A 12,922-nucleotide genomic window follows, 5' to 3' on the forward strand; every position below is an offset into this window, starting at 1 on the left:
TAAAGCACATTTTTAAAAACATCAGCAGGATTCCATGTTCACTAATGACTCCAAATGAAGTTTGCTCATTTTTCTAAACATTTTTTCGAACTGCCTGCCCTGAAAACTCATCTTAAAACTTCAGAGTCAAACTGCATTTTTTACATAACCACAAGAAAAAAATTCTGCGGGCCAAATGATGCACTAAGTGATATCTATACAAACCCATTTAAAGCTAATGAGTTTATGTGGGCATCACTGAAGGAATAATGTGAAGACAGCAGGGTTACCTGTGGAGAGGAGAGTAAGATTTAGTCTACAGAACCTCCATTACTGGGAGTTGTATGCAAGATGGAAAGAACCCAGCTTGAGTCCAATAGCTCAGGGCAGCTTTGCAGAAGTGGGTAGGGTGGGTATGGTTTGATTCACAAACAAAACAATTCTGACAGGGAAGTGAGCAAGAATAACTACAGAGCTCCACAATGGCATATTGAGAGTTACTGTTTAGGAAAGAAACATACTTTAAATGTGTTAAGCCAGTGGTTCTCAGCGCCCTTCTTTGTTTCGAAAGGGTAGAGGGAGGTGGCACTTGGGGATTCATGCTTCTCCCACAACCCTAAAAATTAGCTGGATGCTTCTGCTACCAGTGACCAGCAATGAAAATTAGTTAACAACGCAATTCATACTACTCAGCTATTAGTACAGGCTGCCTGCAGACTTGGGAAAATACTTCATCATTAACATGAGCAGAAGTGGCAATGTTTCCTTCACAACAATGGAGGGCTTTTTTTTTTTTTAATAGTATAATGCTGGAGGAAAGTGTGCGCAAAAGGCGGATTCTGCAGTAAAGTCTGCTGTTACAGAATTCATATAGCTCTACCTATTAAAAGCTCTCTTATAAAGGGTCCACACAATGGCAGGAGAACAAACTACAGTGCGTACACTACTTTCCTTCAGAGACTATTTCACAGTCTAATAGGTGGATTAACATTTTCCCTCATCTTAAATGTTTCTTTTAATTTCAATCCATCACTCCTAGTTTTACCCAAAAGGACTGAAGTGTGTTACCACAGAATTATTTTTTATTTCCCAGGCAATAGTGGTACCACAGCCCAAATTTCTCAGATGTTCAATTGGTTTCTGAGGCAAGATGAAACCTTACAGCAGCAGTTCTCAACTGGGGATCCACGAGCCCTTTCTGGGGGGCCGCAGGGCCTCATGGCTGAAACCCCATATTGTAAGCCGCAATGCCCCCATGTGGGGTAGAAGCCACGAGCCCTGGTGCCCCCCAATCTGAAGCTGGGAGCCCCGGCGCCCCACTGGTCTGAAGCCACGAGCAGCGTGGGGTTGAAGCCGGGAGCTCTGGACTGCCCCTACTCCCCTTAGTCTGAAGCTGGGAGTGGTGGGGGAGCCTCAATGCCCTCCCCACCCAGGGTTGAGGCCAGGAGCAGCACGGGGCTGAAGTCCCAAGCCCTGGCAACTCCCTGGGGCAGAAGCAGAGTTGGGGGTTGCCAACAGGTGTTGCTTCCCCCCCCCCCCCCCCCAAAAAAAAAAAAATTGCAGCACTTTACCCAGAGTGGAACAGTCCCAGGAGCAGCTCCCCCCGCTCTTCCGCCCTGTGGCCAGGTCATAGGTGGGAAGCCAGAATCAGGCAGTGCGGGACAGCTGCTCCTCTGCTTGGTGGTGCCATGGAGAGGGCAGCCGTGGCATTCCCATCTGCTACTGATGCTCGGGGTTGTGACTGCTCCTCAGCTGCCAGCCCCCTTTGACTGCTCATGCAGCTCGAAAGCATTGCTCGGGCCGGGGGACCTGACTCTGGGGCAGCAGAGCCCTCAGGAAACAGCCACCACAGGGGAAGCACTCCTAGCACACAGCCCCTAACTACCCCTCTCTCTGCACCCTGAGTGGTTTTCAAACTTTGAGCCGAGTCCCCACTTTGAGTTATATTTTTTGGTTGCATCCCCCCACAACCCAGACAGGCTGGGTGGCCTCCTGAGGTGAGGTGAGTCAGAAGGTGGATGTGGCACTCCCTCTCCGGACCACACTGTGCACAGCTGGCCAAAGCCCCACCAGTCCTTGTCCGTCCCCCCCAAAAATAGAAGTTAAAGTATGCCTAAGCTCAAGGGTCCCCCCAGCCTGGAGCCCTGAGTCCCCACACTGGGCCTTTGAGTTTTTATAGCATGTTGAGGGGGGGCCTCAGAAAGAAAAAGGTTGAGAACCCCTGCCTTACAGGCCACATAAGATCTCTTTTGTGGCTAGTAAAAATCACCCTTTATGATATCAGGACAGGTAGAACAGCATCACTAACGGGCATTACCGTGCATTCCAGTCATGGTATACAGACTAGTCAGTTCCATGATTAGCAGCAATCAAAACAGCAGTAGGATGTACAGAAAATGGGATGGGGCGGGGGGAGGTAAAAAAACAAAAACAAAAACAAAAACACAATCTCCTCCAGAGTGAGTACTAAACTTTCCTGGGCAAGTGCCATCAACTTTAGCAGACTCCTAAGCTTTACTTTTAAAAAATAGTTTAAAGCCATTGTGGTCACAAAGAAAACCTTCCAAATGGGGAGAAAGTATAAATCAAACCAGTGACATCTTCCTAATTGTGCTGAGAGACAGAAGCAGTGCCACCCTTGCTTTTGGGGCAGAGTAGCCTCCTGCCTCTGTAATAGGGGCAGAGGAGACCTGGCTGCTGTCACCGTTGTTTGGCGGGTAGGGAAAAAACGGTATTTGTTGGAGGACTGGCAGAGAATTAATTAGGATTCAGAATTCAGCGACTTGGAAGCTTGGGTCTTCAGGCCCAAGCAGCAGGGAGGTGCTGCCCAGACGAAGACTAAGCAGAAGGGGAAGCATGGATTGGTAATCAGTGTATTCTGACAAGGCAAATAAGCTTAGTCCTTATACTAGCAAGTGCCTGATATTTTATATCTTTGGGATTGAAAATTATTTGTATCATTAAGAGAATGGTATACCGTCATCTGGAATATTGCTTTCAGTTGTGGTCACCTTACCTCAAAGGGGGGGGGGGGGGGGGAAAGGTTCAGAAACAAGCAATGAAAATGATTTAAAAGCATAGAAAGGTTGTCATATGAAGAATAGGACTGTTCAGGTCATGGAACTGACAAGGCGGCGAAAGGATACAGTTATTAAAAATGAATGACAGAAGGAGTGGAAATTAGGCACTCCTTTATTGTCTAACAGAAATACAAGGGGTCATGCAGTGAAACTAAAACGCATCAAGTTTAGATTTGACTGAGATACCCTGTTTTCCTCAAAAAAAAAAAAAAAAAGCAAACCAGCAAGTGGAACTCATTGCCACATCGGTATTATTAAGGAAAAGAATTTTGCAGGATCCAAATAAAGGACTAGACATTTATATGGATAACGACAAGAACATTCAATTATAATAGATGGGATTTAGAACAATTAGGAGATATAAACCCTCATGATTCAGGGCATAAGCCATCCTATAACTGGGTACAGTAAGAGATTTCCTGTATTAACAGGTTAGTGTCAGTTGTCTATACCAGGGATGCTTGAACTTACTTGACGTTTCTGGCCACTGTCAAAAACAGGACAACAATATCATGGACCACTGGCCTGATCTGGTATGGTAATTCCTATGTTCCATCTGTTGGAAGTGGTTATAGCACTGTATCTTAAAAGGCCACGGATAAAAATTGACTTTTGGTTGCATTCTCCCTTAGAGAATTCTGAAACCTAAATTGGTCTCTCAGCTTTTGTGGGTAAGCCATTAAATAAAAGGAAGTTGAGTCCTGACCCCAAACTGTAGGAAGAAACAAAGGCAGAAGACAGCATGATGGAAAGGGGAGGAACTGTCAAGGAAAGATGAAAGAACTACACAGGGACGCAAAGACATGTGGAACACTAGTACTTGTTCAGTACTTGTTAATTTTGACCCTTACATTTAACAAAGCAATTAACAGAAAAGCTGAATGGTAACTGAAAGAAGGAGGAACAAGGGACCTGAGCCCTGTAAACGGCATCAATGCATCTGAAGTATAACAATCTGGTGTCACTTTTGTTTGTTTGTTTTTGTGAATTAACTGTTCACACTTACAAACATTTCATACAATAATACACCAAACAATTTTTAAAAAAATTTCATTACATACAAATTTGCCTTCAAAACTTTCTTGGCCACTGACTTCTGACACTGAGAGAAAACTGAATATTAATTTGATAAGGTAAAGTGACAAGAATAAGAAAACAATTACTAGAGGGCATGTTTGCCTAAAAGGAGTGATATATTAGCCTCAGTGATCAAAAAAGGTAAGTTTCTGAAGAGGATTTTATTATCTAATAATCCTATAAACTGTACATGCTGTAAGAGTTATGACAGCTAAATAAACTATTATATGTTAATTTCAGTTATTCAATTTTTAAAAATATTAGTTTGCTGAATATTTTTAAAAGTATGGATAATTAATCTTTAAAATGCAGTAACTCCTAGATAAACCTTAAAACACCACTTACAATACTTCATACTTCCACTTTCTTTTATAGATTTAAACAAGCTCATTTACAGCAAGTAAACTACCAAAATCAATCTACATATGCAAATCCCACTGAAATCAGCGGAAGTCTGTGTAGCTTAAACAGACTGCTCCTTGACAGATTACAACCTGCAGCATTTTATACTCAAAAATTCTACCCACATCATTGTATTTTTAAAATATTGCCACTATATATATATATGTTTTAATGTCACTCTATCATTTGATGTTTCAGTTGTACTTTACTCATTTGTTATGCTCTTGAAAGCTGTCCTGGTGGTGGTGAGTGCTATAATTATACCATTGTAAAATAAAACCAGTTTACAATGGTGATTCTCCCCCCCCCCACTGTGCTCCCTTTCACCCTTAAATTCAGTAGTAGAGGTCCATTGCCATCTGGAGGAGTTTATCTTACATAAGAAATAAGACATGCTGAAAAGAATGGGGAGAACAGTCTTCAAATTTTCTTTGGTAAAATCAATTATATATTTGGCTTTCATAATTCATTAATAATAATTTAGCAACGTAAAAGACTCAAATCAATGTAATTAGCATTTAAGCAGGTTTCTGATAATCATCAATTTTCTAAATTTGATTTCTACTATATCAGTTTAGGATTTCCTTATAGCGCACGTTCTCAGAACTTTTCCATGCAATGACTGGACTAAGTAAGTGACCTCAATGAAGTTTTCTATCCTTCAATATCAGCAACAGGAAAGTCAAATAAACATGGGGGAGAGGGGAGATTACAATCAATTGTAGACAGCAATCTGCAAGAATGATCCAACCTAACCAGACATAACATAAAAAGCCTGGAAATAGCTACGGTCAGAAAAACATCACCAAATATGCAACTATATGGTTAAATGAGATAGGACACCGTAATTCATGCTACTAGTGTTAAATAAAGCCAGATATACTTCAAGTTTAATCCACAGTAACTACAGCAACCATTAACTCACTGATCAAATAATCATGGATAGTTCTTACACAAAACCTACCATAATTTAGTGATCTGTAGAGAAACATGCTTGCAATGTGAGGAAAACAGGTGATATGCTTTAAGTGAATTTATTATTTAAGGGGTAATTCTAAAGCAGTTTTACCATGAGTCCAGAATACTGTAGCTGCTTAAAATATATCCCAACAATATTGTTTTGTTCTTTGTACTGTCTTAAAATCAACAATTTAATACTATATGTATAGCCACACATTATAAAACACCCTTTAAAACACTTTTAAAGAGTGAAAAATATATCTGAAACCCAACTACTGAGAGCTGAATAGGTTAGACACTACACTGAATTTAAAATATTTTATGTTCAACAAATGTAATCCAAACTGTGAGTAGTTTCTTTAATCTGGGCATTATAAATTATTTGAAGAAGAGATCCCAAGTAGCGTTGGTGGCAAAGATCATTGGGGGGGGGGGGGGGGCAAGAAGCAGGATGCAAAATAGTGTGTGCAATGTGGACTAAGTGTATTTGGTATGCACCATTACGTCTGTGTGTCCAATATGCACAAAGTGTGTACCTGATGGGTAGGAGTGTGTTGTCCTAATCTTCCAACCCTGTCACTTGGCCTAACAAGAGTTAACCATAGTTGCTGCCTCCCTCGTTTCAGAATCCTATACAAATTATGCCACTAGTGTCATGGAATAGATATACAAAGCCAGTTCCCATCTTCCTTTTTTAGGTGGATTGGTAAAAGACTACTACCAATACTTGGCATGCTCTCACACACTTACCATCACTCTCTGCCCTGACAAGCAGGGACATGCCCTTCAGCCTCTCCACGTAGCCAGAGGACACATGTCCGGTGCCCCTATCATCCCACTGGCGGTCTTCATTCAGCGTGTAAACTTTCACCCTCCGCCGGGTGTCGGTCATCCTGCCGCCTGCCACACCACAGCCACCACACTGGCCTGTGACACCTGAAGGAACAGGAGGTTGGTGGGGGGCTAGGCCCCCCTCAGAGGAGAGGAGCAGGAAAGAGGGTAGCAGCCCCACACAGACACCCCGGGATCTCTCCTTATTCTTCACTGCTGGGGCAGTCTCCTCCTCATCCCCAATATTTGGAGGCACAGCAGAGTCCTGGGGAAGGGGGTGGTTGGTGGGAAGCTATTTACGAGGCTGGAGGACCAGGGAAGTGTTATTCAGGAGGGAAAGCCGAAGGAGCAGTTGAGCTGCCGGGGGTAAAGGGGCAGGCCGAAGGGGCAGCGTGGGGAGTGAGCAGAGGTGGTAGAGGAGGGATGGTGAAGGAGAGGTAAGATGGCTATGGAAGCTAGAAGCGGGTGGGGGGAAAGCAAAGGGAAAAGGTGGCAGGGGATGGGGCTTGCAGAGCAGGGGTGCTAGGAGAGGGGTGAGCCGGGAGAACCGTGTGCTGGCCGGGGAAGGGGACAGGAAGCAGCCAGATTAGCAGAGGGAACAAGGGGTGGTGGCAGATCGGCGGCAAGGGGGAGGGAGCGGGGTCAGTTCACCCCCTGCCCGGCGCTCGGCTCTATTGTGCGGGCGCTGCCCAGGCCCGACGCCCCCTCGCTCGCAGTTCGTCAGTGCGGGGGGCAGAGGAGGCGCGGCCCCTCCTTCTCCAGAGCGGCTCGTGAGCGGCCAGCGGGCGCTGCCTGTCCCGGGCGGGGTGCGAAGGCGGCCGGGCTCAGCGCCCCGTCTTCCCCATGGGCTCCCCTCGCAGGCGGCAGATTCACTCCCAGCCCGGCTCCGCCGCCATATTCTTCTTCCTCCTCCTCCCGCTACTGCTGCGGCTCAGCCCCGGCTCCTCGGCCCGCTCCGGTAGTCCGGCCCGCTCCGCTCCGGGCGCCCGGCAGGAAAGGCCCCTCCCCGGCCGGGCGGGCTGGCTGGCTGGCTGAGGCGCGGCGAGGCCCGTCCGTCTCCCACTGGCTCTGTCTCCGCCTCAGTCACTGCGCGGCCGCCATCTTGGTTTCACCTCTCACTGGAGGCGCGGGGTCTCCCAGCCAGCGGCGGCACGGGCCTCCCGCCAGCATTTAAAGGGCCAGCAGCAGTTGTGGGCTCAGGGAGCGAGTGGGGGGAGAGGGATGGGGGCGCCCGAACCCCTGCTGTTCACCGCAGGGGAGCAGCGCCTGCCTCTGTCACCCAAACGCCTCAGTAACCCACTGTGTGCATCCCCCAGGCAGCACACTCTGAACTCTAGGGTACAGATGTGGGGACCCGCGTGAAAGACCCTCCTCAGCTTATTTCTAGCAGCTTAGGTTAAAACTTGCCCAAGGCACAAATCCTTCCTTGTCCTTGGCTGGGTACTGCTGCCACCACCAAGTGAGTTAGACAAAGATTCAGGAAAAGGACCGCTTGGAGGTCCTGTTTCTCTAAAATATCCCCCCAAACCCCTTCACCCCCTTTCCTGGGGAGGCTTGAGAATAATCTACCAACCAAATAGGTAAACCAGAGTCTTAAAAAACAGAACTTTATTATAAAGAAAAAAAAAGTAAAAGAAGCAGCACCTCTGTAAAATCAGGATGGAAGGTAACTTTACAGAGTAATCAGATTCAAAACACATAGGATTCCCCTCTAGGCATCCCCTTCAGCAAGCCATAGTCTAGGGGGCAAGGGTAGCACCCCCCAGCATGCAGCACCCCACAGACTAGTGTGGCACCCCACCCATGACCACACATCACCCCACTATGGAGCACCTCACCCACACAGCATGCTGGGGTGCCAGGGCACAACCCTACAGTGCAGCATCCCAGTGATCACCACACAGCACCCAAGGGTATAAAAGAACAGCACCTGCGGCTGAAATGGCAGAACCCCATTGCCCAGCACCCCCCAATCACTGCACACCACCCCCACTCTTTATGGTGCAGCCCCCCTAGGTACTGGGGCACTACCCCCACCCTTCACAGTGCATTCAACCTGGGGTATGAGAGCAGTAGCCCTACCCACAGCACCCTACCGTTCAGCCAAAGGGTGGCACCCATGCAGCACACCACATAACAATGGCTATGCAGAAGGGCCAAATAACCATTACAAATAATATTTCACTTATATTGCAGTGTTTCATTTCTGGCATCACAGGGCAGGAGCCATTCATTAACCCAAAGCTCAGTGTGTATAATGACACTGTAATGGTATAGTGCTGGGAAATACTTTACCTTCCCCAGCCTGGCCCTTTAGTAGAGGAACTACCAAAGTGATGTAAAGTCACCTTTGTTTCACTACCTCTGTTTGGGTCCAGATTCAGAAGTAACACCACATTGGGCCTTAAGACTTTAAATTCATTTTCAAGTTATCAACAATGGTGAGAGAGTGCTGGTTTGAGGTGCTCCTGCAGCCTCCTCCTCCTGAGTCAACTGGGTCAAGAGCTCTGGCCTGGTGGTCGGGGATGGGTGGCAGGCGAGCTCCTTCCCACCTGCGCTTCAGGCCATCAGTTGGAGCGTGGGTCTGCTGCTCTATCTTGGCATTTACCTTTCTGCCACGTATCTGTCTCCACCGGAGAACTGGCATGGTTTAGAGGGCAGAGTGACAGAGAGGCTCCGGAAATGGACAGGACTACTCTGGTGCCTCTCCCTTCGAGGGAGGGCACTGATGCTTAATCAAAAAGTTTTTTGTTGGTCTCAAAGCAGGCTGCTGTATGGTATAAGAGCTGCAGCTTGTGAGATGTAGCTGTTGGCTTCCTTAGGGAGATCAAATATGAAGTCTAACCTGGAGGTGACAAATACATGGATCACAGTGGCAAGATCCATCCCTTCCTCAGAGATGAGGAGTCTTCTGGCCATTCAAAGATAGTGAAAATCATTCCTTGCCCCGAAATGCAAAATGTGTGTCCAGGAGCAGTGGGGAGGAGCCCAGCATGAACCCAAGGCTTTGTTCTACCTTGACAACTGGTGATCCGATGTCCTTGGTTGAACAGGAAGTCTGAGTTCCAGGAAGTTTCTAACCTCCCTTCTTTCCCTGATCTGAGTCCCACATTCTCCTCATCTGTTTGCTTACATTTTGTCCAGCAAAGCTGGAGTGATCCTGCTGCAAAGTCATCTTTTCAGGAGGCTCCCTGAGTGGTACAAAAAGTTAAACAGCTTCTGGTAGAACGGCTGTTGGATTGCACCAAACAGAGCTGCAATCCAACAATTGCAGTAACAAACAGACGCTGTTGACTCTCTGCTGCTGTCGCTGCTGCCAACATCAGAGCATATGTCTGACAGATTTTTTTTTAAGGCTGCATCAAAATTGAAAAAATATGCAAAAACACTAGAGCTGTGGGGACCTTATAGGCCCATCACTGTACTGGGAGAGTCTTTTGCAAGACACATTCTAGCTACACAATACATGGGAGCTCATTGTATTTTATTTTTTTTAAATGGATGTTTGTATTTATTAATAAAATGCATTTTGCTGGGTCTAATGCGCCACAATCACAGACTAACAGGTTATCTCCCCAATTAACAGTTACTCAGAAAGAGGTATCCAATCACCACTATTTCCGCATCCCTGTCATACATTTTTGTCTGGCCCTTTATAGCTAACCACAAATTTTATATCCATATGTGAACTCTTCCAAAGTCCAGTTGTGGACATTTAGTTGGGGCCCACCTCTAGGTTTCAGCAGGGATCCAATGGTGGATTAGAGCTGGCTGTGACGATATCTCCATCTACACTACGACAAGCATGTTAAAAAAGCATCCATAGTATGGCTGAAACTGTACCAGAGACACAGCTGTGCCACAGTTCTCTTGACTAGTAAATATAACGTGTTATTGGTGTTTTGAGAACCACATGTTGTGGATCTCTGCCCACGGGAAGTCCTGGAGCAGGTGCACAGAAATGCACACTACCTGTAAATGCATAGGCCATCCCTGAATGCACTCATGTAGCCAGGTGTGCACTGGAGGTGAGTTCCACCTTACTTTCCCTGACTGGGCATCAATAAGATCTGGGCAAGGAAAAGCGAACACAAACTAACAAAATAGTATGTCCCTTTTTAATAAGGTTTCAGGACAGACACAATTACATGAAACAATACATAATGTCCTCACCCTGGTTCAGAGCTCTCACACAAAGTAGAGGAATCTGGTCAGACTAGTCTCCTAGAGCTTGACACACAAACCACCACCTGCTGCAACCAACATAACTTCTACTTTCCTCCCTTGATAAATAGCCAATCCCCATGCCAGGGCAGGGCTTCCTCAATTACACCTAGGCTATCCACCTTCTATAACCTCCACTTTGGTAGAAGGCTTGAAGCCCACACAATACCACAAGTATAGAGGGATGGTCTGAGAGGCACTGGGGCCAGGCTAACCAAAGATGAGATACTTCGTTACCTGTCCCAAGCACCCTCTGCCAGTAGGGCTTCTATACAGAGTCCTGGCTGGAATTTGAAGTTGCTTTCCGCCAATGGAAAATCTGAGGGAGAGCTGTGGTTATTTGCAATTTGCACCCCCTTGTGGCCATGGGAATAACTGTGGACTCTGGTTTATTTTATTGTTTTTCTGTTTCAGTTTTTGGCAATTACAGAATGGTATGCTCAAGCAGGCTCCATGTGGAGTCTAACACCTTTAATTTCTTAACTGTTGTCTTAAGTTTCTTTATACCAGACTCTGTTGGGGGGGGGGGGGGGGGTTTAAAATCACGCTTCCTGAGTCTCAGTGTCACTGCATTGCCTACTCTCATGATTTTATCGTGAGTCTCATATTATTTGCTTCTTCGTAATGCCTCAGCTCCCAGATTCATGTGATTACATGAGAATCTCAATTTTCACTTTTATAAGTAAGTTTCTAGCCCTCATGATTGCAGAGAAAAGCTCAAAAATGTGACTAAAGGCTCAGAGAGCAGCAGGCAAGGAGATCAGAGGAGGAGCTAGCAAACTGGAGCAGCAAACAGGGGAGTTTTGCAAGTGAGTTCTCCAGGTGAAGGAGGAGCAACTACGTGACCCTTGGGGTGAGCTTGTTGTCTGTTAGTTTGTTGTTTGTGTGCTTTCTGCTTGCCTGAAGCTTACAGTGTGGTCTGTTGGGGGCGGGGGTTGTGGCTGAGCCTAGTGGCCTGTTAGGCAAGGCTGAGAATTACCTAATGAGGCTTTGATCTCTAATCCTTTAGGATCTGTTAACCAGGGAGTGGGGCTACTCAGGGAAAACCAGGGTTTAAAATGCCAGCTCCTATGTGACTAGTGAACAGAAGCAGCAAACAGGATTTTAGTGAAGGAGTTTAGAGAAGGAGCATGAGAGCCAGCTATACCTAATGTTCTTTAAACTTGGGCCAATATTCACCCCTCCTGCAAAAAAACCCAAAACAATCCCTCCCCCCAAAAAAGCTTCAGGAGTAAAAATAATGCAGGTAGAAGCCCAGCAGCAGAGCTGGGCCATCTAGCTTGCATGATTACCTGCCTTGTGGACAGGTGGCGTATGTGTGCAAGCAGCTCATGGACCTCAGGGACGAAGTATGGGCTCTTGAGACCGGGGTGGCTGAACTGGAGGAGCTAAGAGAAACAGAGAGGTACACAGACAAGACTTTCTGGGACACAGTAGAATGGTCCCACCCCCAGTCTGACAGCCCCTGTGCTGTTGAGGAGGATGAAAGTCTTGGGGAAGGAAAACATCAAGCTGGAGCGGAGAGAAATGATCACATAGTTGGCACCCTCCTTCCAGATGATGTCCTGATATCCACTTACACTGCGGATACCTCTCCAGGGAGGGAACTGCAGTTATTAGGAACAGGGCCGGCGCAAGGAGGTTTCACGCCCTAGGCGAAACTTCCACTTTGCACCGCCCTGCCCCCCCGCGGCAGGTCCATGCCGCTTCCTCCCTCCCCTCGGCCCGGGGAGCCCCCCCCGCAGCAGCTCCCTGCTGCCCCCTCCCTCTCTCCCTCCTCTCGGCCCAGGGAGCCCCCCCCGCGGCAGCTCCCTGCCCCAGCTCACCTCTGCTCCACCTCCTCCCCGAGCACACCGCTGCTTCTCCCGCCTCCCAGGCTTGCGGTGCCAATCAGCTGTTCAGCGCGCAAGCCTGGGATAGAGAGAAGCAGAGCGGGGTGGTGCTCAGGGGAGGAGGCGGAGCACAGGTGAGCTGGGGTGGGGAGTGGTTCCCCGTTACTTGCTGCAGGCAGCCCTCCCCTCGCCCCCGTGCCCCAGCTTACCTCCACTCCACCGCCGCCCCCAACCACTTGGTGCCCTAGGCGACCACCTAGTTCACCTAGTGGTTGCACCGGCCCTGATTAGGAAGAGACAGGTAATAGTAATGGGGGATTTGATCATCAGAAATACAGATAGTTGGGTTTGTGATGACTGGGAGAACCAGATGGTAAATTGTCTGCTAGGTGCAAAGGTTGGGGATCTCTTGAGTAATTTAGACAAACTTATGTGCAGTGCTGGGGAGGAGCTGATAGACGTAGTACATATAGGTACCAAGGAGGGTTTTAGGTTAGGAACCGGGGAACCTTTTGGGAAAGGAGGAGCCTATACATG

At 47.3% G+C, this 12,922-nt stretch overlaps 1 protein-coding gene across 4 annotated transcripts in view; it reads right to left on the reverse strand.

Moving 5' to 3' along the window:
• Positions 1-7,472, reverse strand: part of PPP4R3A (protein phosphatase 4 regulatory subunit 3A) — a 73,202-nt gene extending 65,730 nt beyond the window's left edge. For 2 of the 4 annotated variants that reach the window (XM_037900842.2, XM_037900841.2), the window contains exon 1: positions 6,249-7,458. In XM_037900842.2, coding sequence (XP_037756770.1) covers positions 6,249-6,390 — 142 coding nt within the window. In that variant the 5' untranslated portion in view covers positions 6,391-7,458. Of the gene's footprint in view, positions 1-6,248 lie in introns of all 4 variants that reach the window. The other 2 variants (XM_007055447.4, XM_037900844.2) reach the window with 2 other exon arrangements.
• Positions 7,473-12,922: the final 5,450 nt, after the last annotated feature.

Source organism: Chelonia mydas, chromosome 6 (assembly GCF_015237465.2).
Source record: "Chelonia mydas isolate rCheMyd1 chromosome 6, rCheMyd1.pri.v2, whole genome shotgun sequence".
Taxonomy (NCBI): domain Eukaryota; kingdom Metazoa; phylum Chordata; order Testudines; family Cheloniidae; genus Chelonia; species Chelonia mydas.